At 47.1% G+C, this 20538-nt stretch overlaps 1 protein-coding gene across 1 annotated transcript in view; it reads right to left on the reverse strand.

The window, feature by feature from the left end:
• The window catches only part of map1sa (microtubule-associated protein 1Sa), a 30256-nt gene extending 10556 nt beyond the window's left edge, over positions 1-19700 (reverse strand). Inside the window, exons 1-2 of the mRNA XM_035414890.1 lie at positions 19543-19700; positions 8170-8271 (exon numbers count right to left, since the gene is read on the reverse strand). Coding sequence (XP_035270781.1) covers positions 8170-8271; positions 19543-19699 — 259 coding nt within the window. The 5' untranslated portion in view covers position 19700. The remainder of the gene's footprint in view (positions 1-8169; positions 8272-19542) is intronic.
• Positions 19701-20538: the final 838 nt, after the last annotated feature.

Here is a 20538-nt window from a genome sequence, read left to right on the forward strand (position 1 = left end):
CTGGGAACTTCTGAGCACATTACTGGATTACCGGTCCATTAAGGAAGTGGCCAGTGTATGCTGGCACGGAGGCAAGACGGCACTCAGCCTCTTAATCTATCAGACCGCAGCCCGCCATTTCAGCTCCTCTCGTCTGGGCCGGTGCAGAGGCGGAAAGTCCAGGGGTCAGAAAGTAGAAGTCCTGCCTTGGGTTTCTTCCACCCGTGAACTCAGCCAGCTGATTTCACTAATTAGATCGATCTCCTGGCAGAAGAATTGTGCCAATTAGCAAAACAAAGTACTGGGGAGAACCATTACTTTCTGGACCTGGATTTTACGCATCTGGGCCAGGGTAGGGAGGAAGCAATGAATCACCGCTCTGGCATTAAGACTACAGCATGCTACATTCTCCCATTTTAAAAGGCTTTTCAGGGAGAAGCGTGCCTGTCGCCAAGAAGCGGCCATCTTTGAATAAAACCCTTTCTGTGAGCGGGGAGCCGGATTGTGAACCCCCGCGCTCTGATGAGGAGGATTACGGGCCGCAGGTGTGGAACACACGTCGAAACTGTCCGCACCCCGCGGATCGGCACCAGCAGGCTCGTTCTGGGGCACTCTCAGTCCTGCGGCTGGGCACGGCGGCCATGCTGGAACGACGTCAGTGAGAGACACCGAGCTGCACGCCACTTCCCTGCTACACAGAGTTTAGCCTCCCCAGCTGTGTGTGTGTGCTAATATAAACAGGGTCATTAGCAGCATGGCGGCAGCTCGCTCTGTGCGCTCAAACAGAGGTGCGCACGTCTGTGTCCCTCTGTACGCACAGAATGTAGCCTACACCGTCCTGACTACAGGAACGTCCTTCCAAAACATCACTTCTATTGTTCCTACACCTTGGACCTAACAACCACCACCCACGCGGTTTCACATTGTGTGTGTATGTGCGTGCACGCACGTATGTGAGTGTGTTTGTGTGTGTGTGTGTGTGTGCGCCTGTGTCTTTGTGTATGTGTGTGTATGTGTGTCTTTGTGTGTGTATGTGAGTGTCTTTGTGTGTGTGTGTACGTATGTGTGTGTGTGCATACTTGTTTTTCCATACAGGTGGCTGCAGAGACTGCAGCTCCAGCCCCATGACAGCACATGGTAGGAAACCCTTCCTTCCTGCAGGCTCGCTGAGCAAGCACGGTGCCATGGCAACGGCTACACAGCCCTTTCCTTCTGCAACAGGCTGAAAACACAGCCTCACAGAAGCCTAATTCTGCCTAGCAGCTACAAGGAAGAGACCGACGTCTGAAACTAATGCAGACCTATCATTTTACTGCAGCCGAATGTCAGAATATCTGCTAAGAGTGCGTGTTCGCACCAGACGCCAGTATTACAGCAAAGGCAACGCTATAAAGCAGTAAAGGGGCAATGTGTCTCCTATGTGATCCTCTATGAGGAACAGAGACTTCATTGCGATTTATTTTCCCATACTTAACAGCTTACAACCGTGGTCCTCAACATAATTTATCCACAGGAATGGATTCATCTAAGCCTGAAAATGGCAGCCACAATGATGCATAACAGACCAAGAGCAGAAACTCCCATGTTTACACTGCTATGAATGATAATTACACTAGTCTTACGTGGCCAATTTTAAACGCAATTTGCAAATGCATTTCCATCGTTTTCATAATGGCCAACACTCAGCGACTTCTTAAACAGTCCATTTACAATATAAAGTTTGCATATATACATGACAACAAGCTTGATTCCAACTGATAAGACCTATGTCTTAATATCTCATCCCATCCAGGAAATGTTAAGATCAAGTTACTTGTAAGACTCAATTTATGAGAAAACTTTGTGACTGGTACTCAAATATAGCATTTATATATCCTTTATTTAACCATAAATTGCAGACATATTTCTCTTTTACTGAAGCTTGCACAGGTTATGTGCTTGACAGGTACTTGAGAGGACCACTGGATAAGAGTCACAAAAAACAAGTAAGTAATCTTCCACCAGGCAAGAACAGTTCTTCTGTGTGCTTGCTTTACACCTTCCAGTAAACAACAGTTAAGATATAACAGGGCTCGAGGAGAGATGCAATAAAACTACAAACATGTCTGCACGGTGCAGACATCTTGATAACCTCCCAGTTACCAGCCTAAGAGGAACCTGTACAGAGGAGAGACCAACTTAATGAGCCCCCTGCTGGCTCTGCTACACTTACCCACACAATATTGCATAAGAGCTGAGAAAAGGACCTGCATGAACACTAAATAACATTTTCACAAGCACCGCACAAAACGTTTACGCCAAGTTTTCCTGCCTTTTGTAGTCCAGCAAGATCACTGTCCATATACTGACAGTAGAGTGGTATGTTATGGCAGAAAATGTTTTTAATATGGAGGGTGGCAGAGCAGACCCTATAGAACTATAGAATCAGGACAGCCCACAGAATATGTAACCAGATATGGTGAGAGCGAGTAGTTGAAATGCAGGTTTCGTACACCTCCGGCACACACAGACCATGTACTGCAGCATACCAAAAAGCATAACCCATTTTGCTTTCAACATCGCTCGTTCAAATGAAGGATCACTGCTGGTGAACTTTTGAACCAGCCTAAACATCTAATTTTCCTGAATATAGGCCTAACATACGCCAACTCTATGTGTGTACGTTTCAGCGGTACCCTAAAATGCATTCTGCTCTGAGGAACAAATACTGGGAGAAAAACCTGTCTCTAAAAACACAGGTACAGAAAAGGCTGTGGAAACGGCACATTATAAGCATAACTGCCGCACGCAAATATTTTCAGCAGAGATTCCACAGCCGTTAGTCCCGTTACGGTGGAAATGCAGGGAGAGGCCGTCCCCTCTGGGGGGGGTGAGCAGAGGAACACAGTGTCCAATTCCTCAGCAGGCATGACGGACACACGGGCTACGCGAGGTTTAAAGCAAAAGGGCCGCTGCGTGGAAACCTGTATCCCCCTCCGCTAACCCTCCGCTAACCCTCCTCCAGCCCCCGATCCTGCAGCACGCTGCCACTCAGGCCTCTGGCACAGCTCAACGGCCCCCTCGTTTTCGGGCTCTGCCTGCGGGAAGCCTCGCCGTCGTGTCTGCGCCGCTCCCCCACACCACCGCCCTGCCCCCCCCCCCCCCCCCCCTTCGCTCTCACCCTCAGACCCACAGTTTGAGACGGTGAGAGCACAGGCACCCGGAGATACCCGCTCCTGCGCAAGATGACCGCACGGAAGGCTGAGATTAGCGTCTCCGGTTCTCCGTTTGGGCTCCTTCAGTAGCGCATCGCAGCCAAATGAGGCGCGAAGCACAGGGAGCCCATTACGCGCCTCACAGGCGCTGCAACGTCATCCGGGAGTTTCCTTTATATTCCACTGAGGAAGTGTTTTATGTGGCAGACGTGCTCCCTCACACCCCCCCCCCCACCCCCCACAGTACAGCTTCAATATTTTATAGCTCTGAAAGCACCCCACCCCCATCCCCGCCTTACACACACGCGCGCACAAACACGCGCTCACACACACACACGCACACACACAGGCACACACACACGCACACACACACGCACACACACACAGAAACACGCACACAGACACAGGCACAGGCACACACACGCACAAACACACACGCACACGCACACGCACACACACACGCACGCACTCGCTCACACACACACAAGCACACACAGGCACGCACACGCGCTCACTCGCACACACACAAAGGCACACACGCACACACACACGTACGCACACACGCACACGCTCACACACACCTCCCTCGCGCTCTGATCTAAGGCTGTGGAGACAGGAGAGTTTAATCTGCGCAGTAAATTGCGGGTGAGACCAGCTGCAGTCATGGCCGGGGCAGCAGTAAACAGCACTGCCTCCAGGCTCCCCTGTGTGACGCGAGACATGTGAGCGCCGCGGCGCACGCTAGCTTTTTAATCTCCAGCCACAGCAGTGAGGGAGAGAGGGCCGCGCTCAGCCTGAAGCGCACCAGCAGCGGTCCGCTGGGGAAGACTGAAGTCACGTCTTTATAAGGAGCTTGACTCATCCGCTCCGTTATTTGTCCGTGAGTTTGCAGACGTGTATCAGACTCGGTTTGAGCTTTCTGGTCGGAGACCAGCGCAGCTGTGCTCCTCCACGGCCTAGATATTCCGACCCTGCCAGTTGCCCCGCCCACGGCTCCGCAGGCCCCGCCCAGTAATCCCCACAGGCCCCACCCAATAGCGCTCTGCTGCCTTCCGTCCGAGCCCTTCTCCAACAGCTGGGCTCGGATTAGTCACCCCCATTTGCTGGAAGCGGGACAGAGCTTTCCTGGTAGAGAGAAAAAACATATATACACAGTGATATTAACTGAAGCACAAACCCCGCCGTGACCCACTCTGTCAGCTCAAGGGTTTAACCCAGCAGGCTGCTCCTGCATGTGGACAGTGAGATATGCTGGCAGGGCTGGGGGGAAGGAGGGGAGGGGGTAGGCTTTAATATGAGAGATGTACAGCTGTGTCTATTCTGAGCACCAGGGGCCACTCGGTCACTGTCGCTTCCCCCCCCCCCCCACCACCACCCCGTCTGTGCCTAAACCCATCGCCCTCTCCTCTCCCCCCGTCCTGCTTTCACATGTACAGCCCCAGTCTCTGCTCAAACTCCGCCAGCCCGCAAAGACCACTTACACGTTTCTTTCATTTTAACTACACTTCTAATTTTCCTCTCTCCCCCAAGACCAAAATCTAATTATATCAAATTCCAAAAGGTTCGTTTCAATTTACCCCCAAACACTGTAAACCAACATTCTGCCTTCGCATAGAGACACGCAGCACTTCATTTGCCGAGCAAACATGCAAAGCTTTCCTTCCTGTGGCTAAAGGGTTGGAATACTTTCCACTTGTATAACATTGGCCAGTGAAACAGAGGGACATACAAGTACGTAAAATAAAATACAAAACTCAGAGTGCACCATGTCTCTAACTTCACAAAAATTCTGATGGATTTAGGCCTAATTGGAATTGCAATACGCAGGAGATGGATTAACGGTCAGCCATTACACCCTCTAGCAACTGAAGCAACAGCGCAAAAAATTCAAAAATGAAAAATAAACCATTACGTTGCTTTTAACTCGAAAAACGCAACTGTGGCATTTTACAACACTAGCCGTAGTCAGCTGATTGCACAAGAGGATGAAATATCCTTGTTCTTGAAAATATGACGAGACTTTCAGACACAAATAGCAAGAGGGAAGTCTCTCTGAAGTGCACTGCACAATGTAACAGCTAAGATACGACATGCAGTTCATGATGATGCAGTTTACAACTGTAGGCACAACCAGCTCGGATCACCGGACACAGTGAAGCAATCTTGAGTGGGAGCACAGGGAGAAGCGCCATGTGATAAAAGCATTGGCATAAGATCACATTTTGTGTTATCAAATGGCCGCTTTTGAAAAGGGTAAAAACTTCACTGCTGCTACACATTTACCAGTTGCCTCGGTAAAAACACAAAAACCCTATTATCCGCACTGGGGTTTTAACATACTAGTGATTACCAACTTCCCGTAGATATAGCAAAACAGCCAGAAGATAAGCCAGATGTTTTCACAAGGGTTAAAAAAAAAATCTTAATGAGGCGTAATCACACCAAGCATTTAAACAAACGATTCTTAATTAAATAACCTGGAGGGCAGCAGCATCTGCCCACACATGTACTTCATCCCCTTTGCGTGGCTGACTGCAATTGTGAGAATTGAATTTTAGTTTACAGCCCAGAGAGAGCCTGTAAAGAATACAGATGTGTTTGAACTGAACTATTTCAATTGAGCGAATGTAACCGGGCAGCCGCGGTGCTGAACGACTCCCAACAGGGCTCGCCGTTCTCCGCTACCTCACCGCTCTCCCCTCCATCCCGTCTCCGCCCTCCGACCTCTCCCTCCATCACCGCCCTCCTCTGTGTGCCATTCACCTTCCCAACTAGCGCCCCCAGCTCGCCCCCCCCACCGGGAGGGCGGCCAGCACGGCATCCTGAGGCACTAAATGTTTCATGGACTCGATAGGGCTTAGCAGACCGGCGCTGATAAAATGGACGTCCGGGGCAGTAACAAGGCGAAGAAAGCGGGGCCTGTCCGCTCTGAGTGCTAGAGCAGCGCCAGGGACCTGAGATACGGTTCAGACATAATAAAGCGGCCTCAGTTCCAGCCAGCGCCTCTCCCTGCCAGCACGTCTGGGCTCCACACGGGGAGGACACTGCCCCCATTGTCAGAATCAGCACACACTCTACCCAAAGCAAATTATTTTTGATCGCAGCAAACACAGAAGAAGAAGAAAAAAAAACGTTAATGCATCAAAATCAAAGCGTAAATAAAAGAAGGGTTTTTGTCCACTGGCCTGGGCATGAAAGCCTAGGCTGTTGTCTGGCACTCCGGGTGAAAAGAAGTCAAAATTAAAAAGGAAAAAGAAAAGGCCTTTATATGGCTGGGGCTGGTGTTTTCCTCTCGGAAAGAACAAACTAAACTGGAGGGGATGTTATGATCAACGTTCAACAAAATGAAAACCAGCGTTCCATCTGATCTCATGCTTTTAAAATGGCCACCCCCCGAGAGGCGCGTGTTCGCTAGCCTGGCCGTTCTCTGGCAGGGGCACCCGCCAGAACGCGGCGGCGTCCCGTGGTGCCGGCCCGCGAACACCGCGCCACTTCATCAAACAGCAGCACCGTGCGCTCAAGAGAGACTCTGTGCCTCCGGAGCCACGGCGCAGCTCGGGGAAAACACTGGGCAGCGCTGTTCTGACATACGTCTGCTCAATTCCACACGCAGACGCTGGAAGAGGACCACGAAAAGAAGAAGCCCAACACAGAACCAGGTTTGGAGCATGAACGCTTTCCATACTCATGTGATCAGGGCACGAAGCATTTTCTGAGCACGCGCCCCCCCCCCCCCCCCCAACTGGAAAGAATCAGCCTCCCTTTACTTCAGAAAAGCTGAAGGAGCCCTGAGCTGGGCTGCCCTTCACATCAGGGCTCCTGGAAAGCAGCTGAACGTCCAGAGGAGGCGAGAGAGATTCAGGTTACAGGCGTAGAGATGAAGAAGCCTGTGGAAATGAGCTCAGCGCTGCTTAAGAGTGAGAGCTAAAACAGGCTCAACTGTCCGTGCGTGCAGAACGCCTGACCAGTAGAGCGGGAGAGCCTAATCCTTCCTTAGAAGGCCCCAACCCCACGACCACAACCGTCACTGATCCTGTGAAAGCCGCCCCTTCAAGCCCTGCCAAGCCTCACAGCTCTGGAGCACCCAGAAACCCCAAAACACACGGAAGAGGCCAGCTGGCTAGCGAGACTGTCCAATGAGAGTGCATATTCACCCCAATTACAATCACCTGAAGATTCCAGGTCAACGGTCTAGCTAACGGAGCTTAGCAAATCAGAAGAGGCTATCCAACAAAAACAGACTAATTTGACCAGTGTCTAACCTTTACTCACATTGCAAATAATGGGCAGAACAGAATTTGCTTCTCGTCTCAAAGCTCAGACATGTCGTAAGAAACAGATGCAAATTATACTGCTGGGAAAAAAAGAGTGATGTAATGTTTCTGCATTTGCAAATGCTCCACATCTTTTCTGTATTCTCACTTAAAAGACCAGTTCCAGTAAATGGAACTGACAGAAAGTCTGACATTACAGGAGAGAGGCTCCCTTAGTTGGACGGCAGGGTGGGGAAGGGGGGGGGGGGGGGGGCTTGCTTTTCACCACAGACGTCCGAAACGCGTGTGACCTCGTGTGAGAGCAAAACAGGCTTCTGGGATAGGATGGGGCTTCAGCTGTCCTCTCAGCTGTTCTGGAAAGCCTGTCCGCCCCCCCCCCCCCCAGGCTGACCATTTCCCCCACAGGCCCTGGCCGCCAGTCTGCAGGAGCACGACCTCAGACAGATGGATGCGCGCTCACATTCCACCGCTCGCGTGTCTAAGAGTGAAATGGACTACGTGTCCCAGTGCACCTCGGGGGAAGGAAGTCGACACAAAGCAGCGTGTGGGCAGAGCAGTCGGACCATAAAATGGCATCACGGGTCATTACAGTACAGGGCTGGCACAGTCATAGGTGACCGCAGGTAACGGAACGGTCAAACCCGACTAACTTCCATGAACACAGTGGCCTCCCCAAACTCCCAGGGAGGGGCAGCAGGGCAGGGCTGGGGGCGGGTCTTTACCTTTGACCTCCTCTGAGAAGAAGGCGGAGTGCCTCGACACGAAGAGCTTGAGCTGCTCGTCCAGGTTGCAGGCCATCAGGTCCACATCCCAGGAGCGAATGCCTGTGGGGACAGAGACAGGCAGAGAGAGCTATTACAGGCCCAGCGTAAAACAGGACTGGCTTTACAATACAAACAACACACTTTATACACTCTATAGAAGAGTCATTATTAATCCACTTGGTCAGAAGCCTCAACAGAAAATAATTAAACTGATAAAATGGTATTGGAAGTCATTGTGTGGACAGCCATTATATCAGAGGCCAATCCCACTTGGATTAAGGACAGAAGAAAACTTGTTTTCCATAAAAGGTCGAAAAACGTCTGTCCACACAGCTGCCAGAGATCTGCAAAGCAACTTCCCCGACTGTGGCAGCAGACCAGGCTGTATTTACCCCAACGCCACACACATTCAGAGTTCATTAGCCTGAAACACCTGCACCTGGAAGCGTAGGGAAGCTGTCTGCCAGGATGGACGGATGTGCGCGCACACACACACACACACACACACACACACACAAACATACACACAGACACACAGACACACACACACAAAGACACACAAACATGCACACAGACATACACGCACACACAACAGCAATCAGACCTTCTCTCCACTAACACAACACTAAATCAAACTAGAATATCGTAAGGACTGTATTGGGCGAACATTAGCAAACAATTTCCCTTTCAGTGTCAAACGGAACCTCAGACAGGTCCCTTTCATTAGGCAGCACTGAAAGAAACTAGTGAGTCAACACCCCCGGCTATCAGTTCGTACGAAGAACATGTTTACCCAACTTGGGCAGAACACCACGGCCTGAGCAGATCTAGATCACGCCCCTGTTCAGTATAGATAATATCACACTGTAAATCTAGCTTATGTGCGTTACAGATGTATGGACTGCCCCGGTGAAATGAAATGGTTTTAATCTGAGGGCTGAAACTGCCACAAATATTGTGACAAAGTGTTACTGCAAAGAGAGCTGAACACGTGCTTCCATACAGCCATCTGCCACGCACTCCCCACATATGAAGTATGCGCCATTGAAAAACCTGCATTCAATAATGCTGAAGTGAAATGGGCTGCTGAATGGAAGCTGGTCAAGGTCAGTCAGACACGAGCAGCAGATGCTTCTGCAGCATAACGTTTAATCCTGAGAGAAATGCGAGAATGCAGATGTGGTTCTGGGAGTCAGTCGCACGCAAACACGAATAAAAAATAAAGATGAGAGCCACTCTTCAGATCAAAGGAGAACGACAATTTCAGCGATAAGGAGCAATGCGTAAAAACTCCAACCAGCTGCACTCTACAGGCACAGGCACAGATCCTACACTGCCTGCAACGTCGACCGGATGCTAAAAATACCCTGGGCGACTGACACGGCAAGCGGAGGGCTGGAGACGCTTCTGTCCTGCAGCGTTTCAGAGGGGCGCGCTTTCGAGAGCAGGCTCCTCGTCCTGCTGCTAACAAAGCACTACTCTGACGGCATGACAGACTCCATTATAAAAACAAAATGGCGCAGCGGCTTGCTTCTCGTCCCGTGGTGCGGCTAAGGAGGGGCAGCGTGCTCAGTGTTTATAATGGATCCTGCCGCGGCTGTTAGGGCGCCGTAGAGCGCGGTGCTCGCCAGGGGCAGGGCCGTGCCTGCAGAGGGAGTCGCTGTGTACACATTCACTCAGAGCTCCCAAGGGCACAACACCCAATCTGCACGTCCTGCGCCTTAAACAAAACCACGCCAGACGACCAGCACGGCAGGGGCAAACAAAACAAAGCAGCGGACTGAGGAGTAAAAAGATGACACTTTTGAGGTCCAGGAATGACATGCATTAGAGGCAGATCATTCGCTTTAACAGTCGGGAAGAAAGCATTAGCGTGTTTTGCTACAGTGAAGAGCCTCAAGAATATGTAAACAGTGGTTTTACACACATAGTTTACATACATTCTCTCTCTCTCTCTCTCTCTCTCTCTCCACCCACCCCCTCCCCCTCCCTCATCACTTGTAACCTAATGACACACACACTGGGTGGATGAAAGCGCTACAGGTGTGAACTGGATGGAAGAGTTTACTGAGCGAGTGACATCAAAGACCTCCAACGCGGCGCTCTCTTTACAGGAAGAGAGAGACGGCGAAAAAGGAAGCGGCCTCTCCTCTCTGTCTGACACGGACAAATATAGGCCTGACCTCACCGTCAGATGCTTTTTGCACAAGGACACGGGTTCTCCTCAAAAGACCGGGGAAGGCCCCAGAGGCGCTGTCAGCATCGGTGGAGCGCTAGTGCGCGCGGCCTCTCCCCCGCGAGCTCTCCCTCGCCGCCACAGTGACGCGGGTCATCGCTGCGCTCTCCCTGTCACCGTCGCCTGCTCTCCAGGGCCGCGAGCCTGAGACCGCACCGCTCACCCGAGCCGAAGGAGCCGATCCAAGCTGCCTTTGTGTCGAGACAAGCTGCTTTCTTTGTACTCAGGCTAGAACGAGAACTTTTTGCATTTTCCTCAACGAGCATCGCGGCTAATTTGCACACTTAATGCAACTGCGGAGGCGGGGGCACCGAAAGGTCAAACGCGAAGCGCATTTCGAAAGGAAAACCGTGGATCGCATATTATAACTGCTGACTTCAGCACATCCTCTACCACAGAGAGCTGAAAGAGTATTCTTTGAATTTTGCAGGCACGGGATTCATTATAATTCCTTGGCAAGTCAGAGTACACGCAATAAAAAGAGAGCTGTTGTTTTCAGTACAGCGAGGCATGGCTCGGCAAACATGAAAATTCCGACTGTGATTTTAACAGCGGATGCCTGATGGGGTAAATCAAACACAGTCAAGCGTCACCACAGACCCGTCCCAGACACGCACGGGCCTGATAAACAGCACAGTGTGAAGCTTTCCACAGGCCCGGCAGAGACCGAGCCCACATCCCAGCTTCAGTCCCATTTCCAAGGCCAGTCCAACACCACTGTGCTTCATTAACATTCAGAAAAGCTTGCTTGGTGATCAGGATCTAGGCCAAGCGGTTGGGCCCCAAACCAGGTACAGCTGGACCACAATGTGTGCGTCAATCAAGGATCTCACTCTTACACGGTTTCTTGTTAAACTGCTGGGCCTTCGGAGAATTTCAACAAACACACCCTCCACACAAGGAGATGACTGAATACGCAAAGAACAGAAACATACAAAAATACACAATGCAGAACTTTATATGTGTGGTATTTTTATGGTAGTGTGCTGACTCGGCTGTGCTGTGCTAATGAGAGACACCATCTTTTTTATTATTTACAAGCACGATGTACCCAGTTACCCAACATCTGTGCGTTTAGCAGCTTATTGTAAACTGCATTTCTCTTACGCTAGCAACATTAAGTTACCATTAAATTAAAACTGAAGTTTCACCCTTGGTTGATTGTAAATTATTATTTTCTGATGCGGCCTTCAATTCTAATTATTCATGATAAGACAGCAGTGTAAAATATTTAGCTAGGTATTATTACATCATCTTCCAAAAATGTATCCCTTAACATACTAATCGCACGTGTGTGACAGTATGCCACAGGGACCTCATGCGCTGCTATGCTCTGATACTGGCTTCTAATGCAGACTTACCCAGGAGGCACTGGGCAATTTAAGGGAAGTTTACCACCTCGACTATAAAGGGCTGGGGGAAACCCTGGTATTCTACAGAAGAAAACTCCAGCAAAATCACCAAATCAATGGTAAATTTAACGTGGAAAGACCCCCCTAAATGCACGTTGCATCAAACAAAGGTGATGATCGGTTGTGTAGAGTGTAGTCGTGAAGGATCAGGACATTTGCCGCTACCACCCGTTCACAAAAAAAGACAAAGGGGAAAAACTTCACAGAAAACAATGATCAAACATTACGTTAGAGGTGGCCGGGTTACGAAGCGCCAGCATGTTTGCATCTGTGCACTTCTCTTGCTTGAGGCTGCAGATGTACTGTCATGGCTGCTGGACATGTTGACAGAACGTGGTACGGTCACAGTGGAACCAGAGGAGACTCAAGGTTACTTTTCACTGTCAAGGTGTCACGTCTCATTTCCTTGTCCAGTGAAAGCAAACCCATTCAGCACTTTCCAAATGCCGTCCTCGGACGTCCTCAGTTCACAGAATGATACACGCCATGGCATTTATTCTTACAGCACAGTACGATATATGTCAAAGGAAAGTACCAGGCATTTGTTTAAGGATATTAGCTTTGCTGTAAAACTTTTGAGAACTTTCTCCTTCACACAGTTCAGGGCATGCAAATTCAAATTCACTGCAGGATCACAAATGAAAATCACAGCCCCCCGAACACACATACACAACCAAGGCTAATGGAAGTCAGCTTCTTAACAGGAGCATGAAGGTACGCACAAGCGAATGGGTGACTCAGAGTGGGTTCCTGAACACACAACTCTCTCTCATGGAGAAAATGGTAATGAATCAGCAGCTGCAGGGGCTCAGGCGTCTAATAACAGGAGGGGAAATTCAATAAGATGTACTTAGTCCACAGCAATGGGATCAACCTAATGTTCAGTCACACAGAGGAAACCCAATACAGGTCTCTCTCTCTCTTTCTTTCTCTCTGTCTGTCTCCCTCCCTCCCCCTCTCCCTCTCGCTCTCTCCCTATCTCCCCCCTCACACACTCACACACACAGGAATGCAATGCACATAGCTATACCAACTGACACACCATCTGCACACTCACGATCTTCCTGTAAACCCCTTGATCATGTCCTCTTCACCTCTGCCCACATTTGCCACCCCCTGCATTTTCCGCGGGGGTATCTTCTATATTTAGGCTATCAGCTGTAAACGAATGTGATTCTTTCTGTAAGTTAATTTGCTGAAACACAGCAGAGACCTCCTCTCTCAAGCCCTAGCTATGCAAGGCAGTGGGAGTCCTGCATTTTATAATCAGGCAAAACAAGCCAACTAACATTAAAAATAATTAGCAGTTCAGCTATGAACCACAAACCAATTTCAGTAAAGAAAACAAGCTTCAAACAGACATTAAAAACAACTATCCTCAATCATTAAACCAAGTTTCCCTCAAAAATTATATTATTTACGAATTCTTGATTACGTCAGACCACAGATGTCTGAGTGTACATATGTGCTTTAGCCTCTTTTTTTTTTCCAAGACAGGCTTGAACCTAAACCTTAATCCAGACCTTCCGGAGGGACAGATTTGTCCCACCACGCACACAGAATCACACACTGTCTCAGACCAGGAAGAGGAAGCGATGAACAGTGCTGCAGAGGAAGTGTGCTCTGCATCGGACGCATGCCACAGCTCGGCCGCAGATAAACACGGCCAGACAGACACAGAGCAGCGTCCGACTACACAAAGGGAGAGGGCAGACAAAACATGCGGTGGGAGAGACAGAGGGAGAGAACGAGAGACAGAGGGAGGGAAGGAGGGAGAGAGGGTAACAGGAGTGTCAGCTGCCCAGGTACATGGCATCTCCTCCCACCTTTCCCCGGCCCTTGAGCAAACAAGCATCTGGACTTTGGCCGCACACCTTCAGTGCCACACCGAAGGAGTTGAAAGTGGAGGAGCTACACCCTGCGTCACATCCGTGCGTGCGCGCTCGTGAAGCGCCCTGTGTGCAGTGCCCTGTGTGCAGCGCCCTGTGTGCAGCGCCCTGTGTGCAGCGCTCTGTGTGCAGCGCTCTGTGTGCAGCGCTCTGTGTGCAGCGCCCTGTGTGCAGCGCCCTGTGTGCAGCGCTCTGTGTGCAGCGCTCTGTGTGCAGCGCTCTGTGTGCAGCGCCCTGTGTGCAGCGCCTTTCACCCGCGGCAGGAAAGGCAGGGGCTCGCCGTTAGCCCTACTCATCTGGCGGAACTGTGCGGAGCAGACTGCTGGAACCAAACCAGGCCTCGCTCTCAAAGTTCACGTGGCCTTCAGCGGCAGTACCCAAGCTATGCTTCGAATGAGTTTCAACTGAAGGAGCCGAATACGCTATCATAGGCACCTAGAAACCTTTACTGTCAATCTACTGTTTTGGAAACATTACTCAGCATGCTAATATGAGCACACATAGATGCAGTTGGCAATATTGTACTTAATATTAATCCAGGCAAGAGTTGTGCTTGTATTGTAAGTACGTAGCTAGCTATGCTTGCTTTCTGTTTCTATCAAGAGAGCCGCTTTCAACAGGCCAATCCAACATCCATATTGAAAATGACCGTAAGAATGTATGTTCAAAAGCAAATTACTCAGTAACTTGAATGTATGCCTGAGTTTTCAGAGAAAATTAGAGGTTGGCAAGTCTTCAAAGTACATCTGGAAGCACAGAAGGCATTTCTGTTTTGGCTAGCTGTACTATCACTTCAATGGCACTCATCTCCATTTCATTGAACTTCATGGATAGTTACCAAAAATGTGCAAAATACACACATGGACAGGACACAGAAATGTCGAGTCAGAAAACCAGGGCAGCATGGGAAGTTTCATATCATACGCTTTCATAAAGTACTTAGATACTAACCTCTGTAATATTAAACTGCCTTTGTCCAGCCTCTACCGCTAGTACAAGTGATAATGAATCATGGCTAAGGACAGACACTCACATTTTGACAACTTTAATGTTAATGTTAATTAAGCCAGGTATGTAATCAGGAACCCATTATCACCATGTACTGTAGCTAGAAGGAGAAAGGCCTATTAAGCAAACTAGGCAGCTTTTGAAATGGCTTTGCTGATTAGTTCAAAAAAGGACCACGCAATTGAATAAATAGGCTACTACTAGCTAGAGAAAAAGTGTTTAGCAAGCAAGGTACCATGCTAGCAACTTAGTATGTTAAGCAGCTAGCAGACTCGCCAGTTCAAGAGTGAGCAAGCTGCTAACAGCTAGCACTAGCTACAGAAAGCACTCGCTACTTATGCCACTATAGGGTTGCAGGATCACTTCTCAGCCCTGTATCCGAAGGCAGCAATCTCAACACTCAGAATTCACTGTAAAATGTACTGCTCTATCTTGCAGTTCCACGCTGGCTTCTGCTAGACATGACTTAACTGAGATAAGCCCTGTGCTGCGTGGGTGAGGAGAGAAAATATGCCCTGGTCTATAATGGTGATATTTCTGTTTTCCAAACCCCCGGTTTAGCCATGCTGAAATAACTTCCCTGCATTATTCATGCTCTGCACCAAGAGTGCTATTCGTGGCACCTGTTTGCATCCACAGCCCTAAATTGCCACTCCCTGGATAAAAGGAACTTTGCTCAGCTCTAATCAAACACTCCAATCACAGCAGTATTTTAAACCCAAAACGTATTCTGCACAATGCTGGACTGCTTCAATGACTTGGAAGTTTGAATCTAAAGCCTTAAAAAAGGCAGCATGAATAATGTAACTTATGAAAATTGCCCCTTTAAAAAGCATTCATTCCACAATATCTAGCGGCACACGGAAAAAACCAGACTGAAACCAACTGCCTTTGGTAAAGACTAAGGAAATCAATCTGAATCCATAATAGGGTGTCGCAAGGATGTCAGTGAAAGACAAATGAGGGAATAGTGTTCTCATAAGCATCACAATTCAGCAAGTAACGGGAGAGGACAGAAAATCGACCATTCATCACTGTTAATCAGGTTTATTTTTCCCCTCTCTGATCACTGTGCCACTACGTCTTTCTTTTAAAAATCAACAGCAGCTGATTACACCAACACGTAAATCAGGAAGTAGAGGCGATTTGGGAATATGGTTTCCTGCTTTTCCGCTGTGATGCGAGCCACAGAGCAAACGAAGAGCCGTCCGCGGCCTCTGCTTCCTCACCCCCTTCCCTGGTGCTCGATTCTGCTCACCTATCGAAACGCTGGGGTGTAATCAAAACACACAACCTTCCCTTTGTGTCCGATAGGTGCATCGCACCCACAGAGCATTCAGTGTCAGTCAAAGATGCCGGGGAGATGTGACCACGCCTGCTACAGCTAACACGACAAGCTCTGATAAACTGTCAAACAGCAATGCACAAGCGCACACTGCATCTTCTGCAGACCAGAGAGAAGTCAAAAACAGCACTCACACAAAACACCCCTCAAAAACTACTATTCACATGTTTTTATTGATATTTCAATTGCGACACCAACTCACAGACAAACACTAGTTGAGCATCTCACATACAATAATTTTGCTTATTCACCGAACAAAGAAATAGCACGACTGAGGCAAAAAAGGTGGGGGAGGGGGCTGTTGGGAGGTATGGAAGTTATACTATACAGAGGGAAATGTGCTTTTAAAATATAAAATAAATGGTTGGCAGACCTTAAAGAACTTCTGAGTGGTGCCATAGGAGCTGTAGGCTACTTCAGATGCCCAACACACCTCAGAAACTACACATTTCCCCAGATCACACCCCCATGTAAGGAGGGAACAGAAACTACATTAAAAACATGCACCCAACTCAACTTCAGCACAGCATTTACATATCGGCCTGAGGCTCCGTTCAAGTAGCCGTTAGACAGAACTTCCGCCACTGCAGTCAAATATGCAAACGGAGCAATACTAAATTAATTCTGAGTTACTAGAGTTTAGAGTGAGCTAGTAAAGAAATGGCACCATGATATGTATCCACAATACTCTACCTTCTCCTGGAGGAACAGCCTTAACATAAGAAAACAGCAGAAAGGAAAAAACACTGTTACGCAGAGCTCTTCCTTGGCCTTGGCCTTGCAGACCAGCCGTGCTGAATCTCTCAATACAAGATGAGCCCTCTCAGGGTTAATCAGGGGTAGAGTGATGGCCAGGGGGCCTTCTGGATAAAACCGTTCTACCACAAGACTCTGAGAACTGCAAAATGTACATGAATTCATGGAAAGATTAATCTATCAATTCACTGAAGGGCATATCCCCCTCGCCCTTCATCACAAGCTTCCTTTTATTTTGCAGAACTATTGCTCATGAACTCATGCTTTCCGCACTGCACTGAATAACTTCACCCTTACACTAAACCTTCAGTCTGAGGAACAGGCACACAAACAATGATCTTGTGAGAATGTAGGCCTAATCCTTTCCTCTTCCACTTAAAAAGCGAGCCAGAAACAGATAAAGGTGGGCTCAAATTCCAAACCCTACCCACAGATACCCTTTTATTATCCTTACCTAATGACTTAAAACATATTCGCAACATTTATAGCCACTTGATCACACCTCAGAGAATAGTCTTTACAGCTACTGTGAATATTTGCTCCGACAGTCCCCATTACCTCCCTATTAGCCCTTAGCCAAAGAACAGACACTGGACTGGTCAGAGAAGATGGGCTGTCCCTCTGTAGCTGGGTTATTCCGGAGATACATTCCCTTTAGCAAATTTCACTCACCACTGTTTTTTTTGTTTCCCACTTGGAAGTTAAAAAACCTCTCTTGCTGGTTTTAGGGAGCTTAATTTTACTGTAAAGCATCTTTGCGACAATGTCTCTGTAAGAAGTGCAATAGGAAAATTGAACTGAACTGAACTTAACCTTTATTTTACTATGAAAATGCACTCAGATTGAAACCTCATTTCACTGAAGAACACCAGCCCTGTGGCACTGATTCAGATTCTAAACCATCAGATCAAGAATTCCGAACTTTAACCACTACATTGCAAACTCCAAGTAATCACAGAATTCCTTTGACAAAGAATATGGGGCAACCGTCAATTTGGTTTGTTACACAACATTAATTGCACGGAAAATCTAAAAGTAACCACAAACTGGACGTAGCATAGTAAAGAAGTCTACTTGTGCTATGCCAACACTGCTGAGGTCAAGGACTGAGAAACTTGCCTGTCCCTCTTCCATGCTGAAAAAACAATGACTGAACTTTTGAACTTAAGAGTTCATAATGCAAACAACTTTCTGTGATTCTGGAAGTCTCTCAATAAGCGTTACAATTCACGTTCCTTCCTTAACCATTGAAGAGTAGGTTTTTGTAATATTTTTTTTTTCAAAATTCCAAGTCAGTGTTCCAGAATTCCAGTAGTAATGGTTATATCGGCATTAGAATGTTCAGTTAAGAACATTCTAATAACATATTTGTGATCTTAAACCTTGAATTCATTTTTGACTGAGGAAGTATCTAATTTTGTTCTAAATACGATTTGAAGATCAAACCATAGCTCTTCAAATCGTAATACATGTTGCAATACATGTACGGATTTTCTAATTTGGTAAAGAACGACACATTTCACAAAGTGTGCAGCAAATTCAATACACAGGTATTCAAGTATTGACGTAACCGATATTTATTACATTCATTATTTAAATAATACGAAAATGGGCGCGGCTAACATGATACAGTCTAAATGCAGACAAAGAGTGTCATGTTGGCTAAGATAGCAAACCTGTAGTAGCTAGCATGCGTGTGTTTACAAAACCAATGCCTTGGTGCAACTAGCTACTTAGGTTACACCATATTGAAAATGAAAAACAGTTATGACACATGACATCTCCTGGATAATAAACACATATAACTAGCTAACTTACCGACGTTAGTTACACTATTATGAGATGAAATATATTATCGATATATGCTTAATTTCAACCAAACACCTTCGCTAGCAAACTAGATAAATCCTGTGGCAGACAATATAAAAATGCAGGTCAGTCTTGGCCGATAACCATGCTAACCATGGCTACCTAACTTAGTTACTGTCAACAACAATAGTTAAATCTACTTCAGTTTAAGTTAGCTAACCAGAATCATAGCGTTAAAGACCACACACCAGAACAGCACCTGGGGAAATTTAAGTTAAGATTATCCGTTTAGCTACATGACTACCTTATAGGTTCTTCACAAACAGGGCTTGACTAGCGATCTCTCTAGCAGGTTTACCGTTACGTATGACAATGTTTATCCACGTAGCTAGCCAATTTATATTTACACATTCACCACTGCAAATCTACGATTATCTACGAACGCTAGCTACAAGAAGTGAAACACAAAACCATTCAAAATTTATCTCCCCTTTTCCCTCCCATGTACCCTATATTCGAAGATAATGTATTGGCTTTCTACCCGTGATATATTTTGCCGTTATAAAACGAAGTTCAAATCAATAAACGCTACCTGGCATATAATTTAAGTAAGTATCTTAATTACAGTAGCAGCTATATCTAATCTGTAGTCTATCTGGCTTCCTCCAAATTTTAAACTGCTAGCTTGTTTTTTGCTTTTTGGAATTGAATAACGATGCAAAATTGTTTAATTACCCAAACTAACTACCCAGACAACTTCCGTTATGAGAATGAACGATAGCTACGTTAACTGGTCATAAATGCATGAATTCAGATGTCTACTTGGGAGGGGGGCGCGAGCCGGGTGATTATCAATATGTATATATAAAACGTTACCTCTTTCTATCTCGGCAACCACGTAATCCACAAGGCCAGGTCGGCTGTGTTCCCCGACAATAACAAGCAGAGAATATTTTTCATTGCTAAACCCAGGATGGGAAGTTCGGATCGAATTTTCCATCGCATCAATTTCTCCAGTCTGCTCTGTCGCCATGTTGAAAAGTTCATATAATGATGTCATTCGAAGAGACTCACATTATTATAAGGGGCGGGCGCCTATTGATTGGCATTCGGTGTGGCCAATAAAACCTCGCTAAAATCGGACTTCATTTGAATAAACGAAAGAAAAAAACGAAAATATTCTACCACGTTTAAGTTAGCCCATATCTCAAAATTTAGCACCGTATTTTCAGAAAATTCTTTGAAGTTTAATTCAGTAGCTATTATTTGCTGTGGAACTAGAACATTCATGAAGTACACGAAACTCCACGACATTCGAACTAGATTTCGTTAGGCTATGTGGATGTGGAAAATAATAAAATACTTAATTTTCTCCAATAGCTCGAAACAGATTTTAAGGAAACTAAAAGCTGCTTGAGTTATCGTGTGTGTAGCCTACGTGTGTAATGGATTCTTAACTTAATGTAATGTAACTTCCATAACATGTTTAAGTGATCAGCTGGCTCGGTATTCAGTGGGGCATAGTCTATGTTTGACAAATATGTCTTAGGTTTCCATTTCCAAACACAAACTCGAAAATTGTGACATATTGAATAACCCACGATCCTGCCACAAAGGGAACTGTATAGGTATAAACTGCAATAATATTATTAAATCTGTGAAATAATATTACAGCAACAATTTCTGAAACCCCAGGGTGATGAGCGCGTGGTTTTGAGCGCCATGTGCAGGAAAGTAGTCAAGGAGAGAATCGTTGTTCGTTTTTTGGCTACTTAGCGCCCCTTAGTGGGAAATATTATAATGCAACCACAAAGGTGGTCGAACTCTGAGTTGCCTCCTAATTTTTGGCATGGATTTTATGTTTTCTTGAAA

This window comes from Anguilla anguilla, chromosome 4, assembly GCF_013347855.1.
Source record: "Anguilla anguilla isolate fAngAng1 chromosome 4, fAngAng1.pri, whole genome shotgun sequence".
Lineage (NCBI taxonomy): Eukaryota > Metazoa > Chordata > Actinopteri > Anguilliformes > Anguillidae > Anguilla > Anguilla anguilla.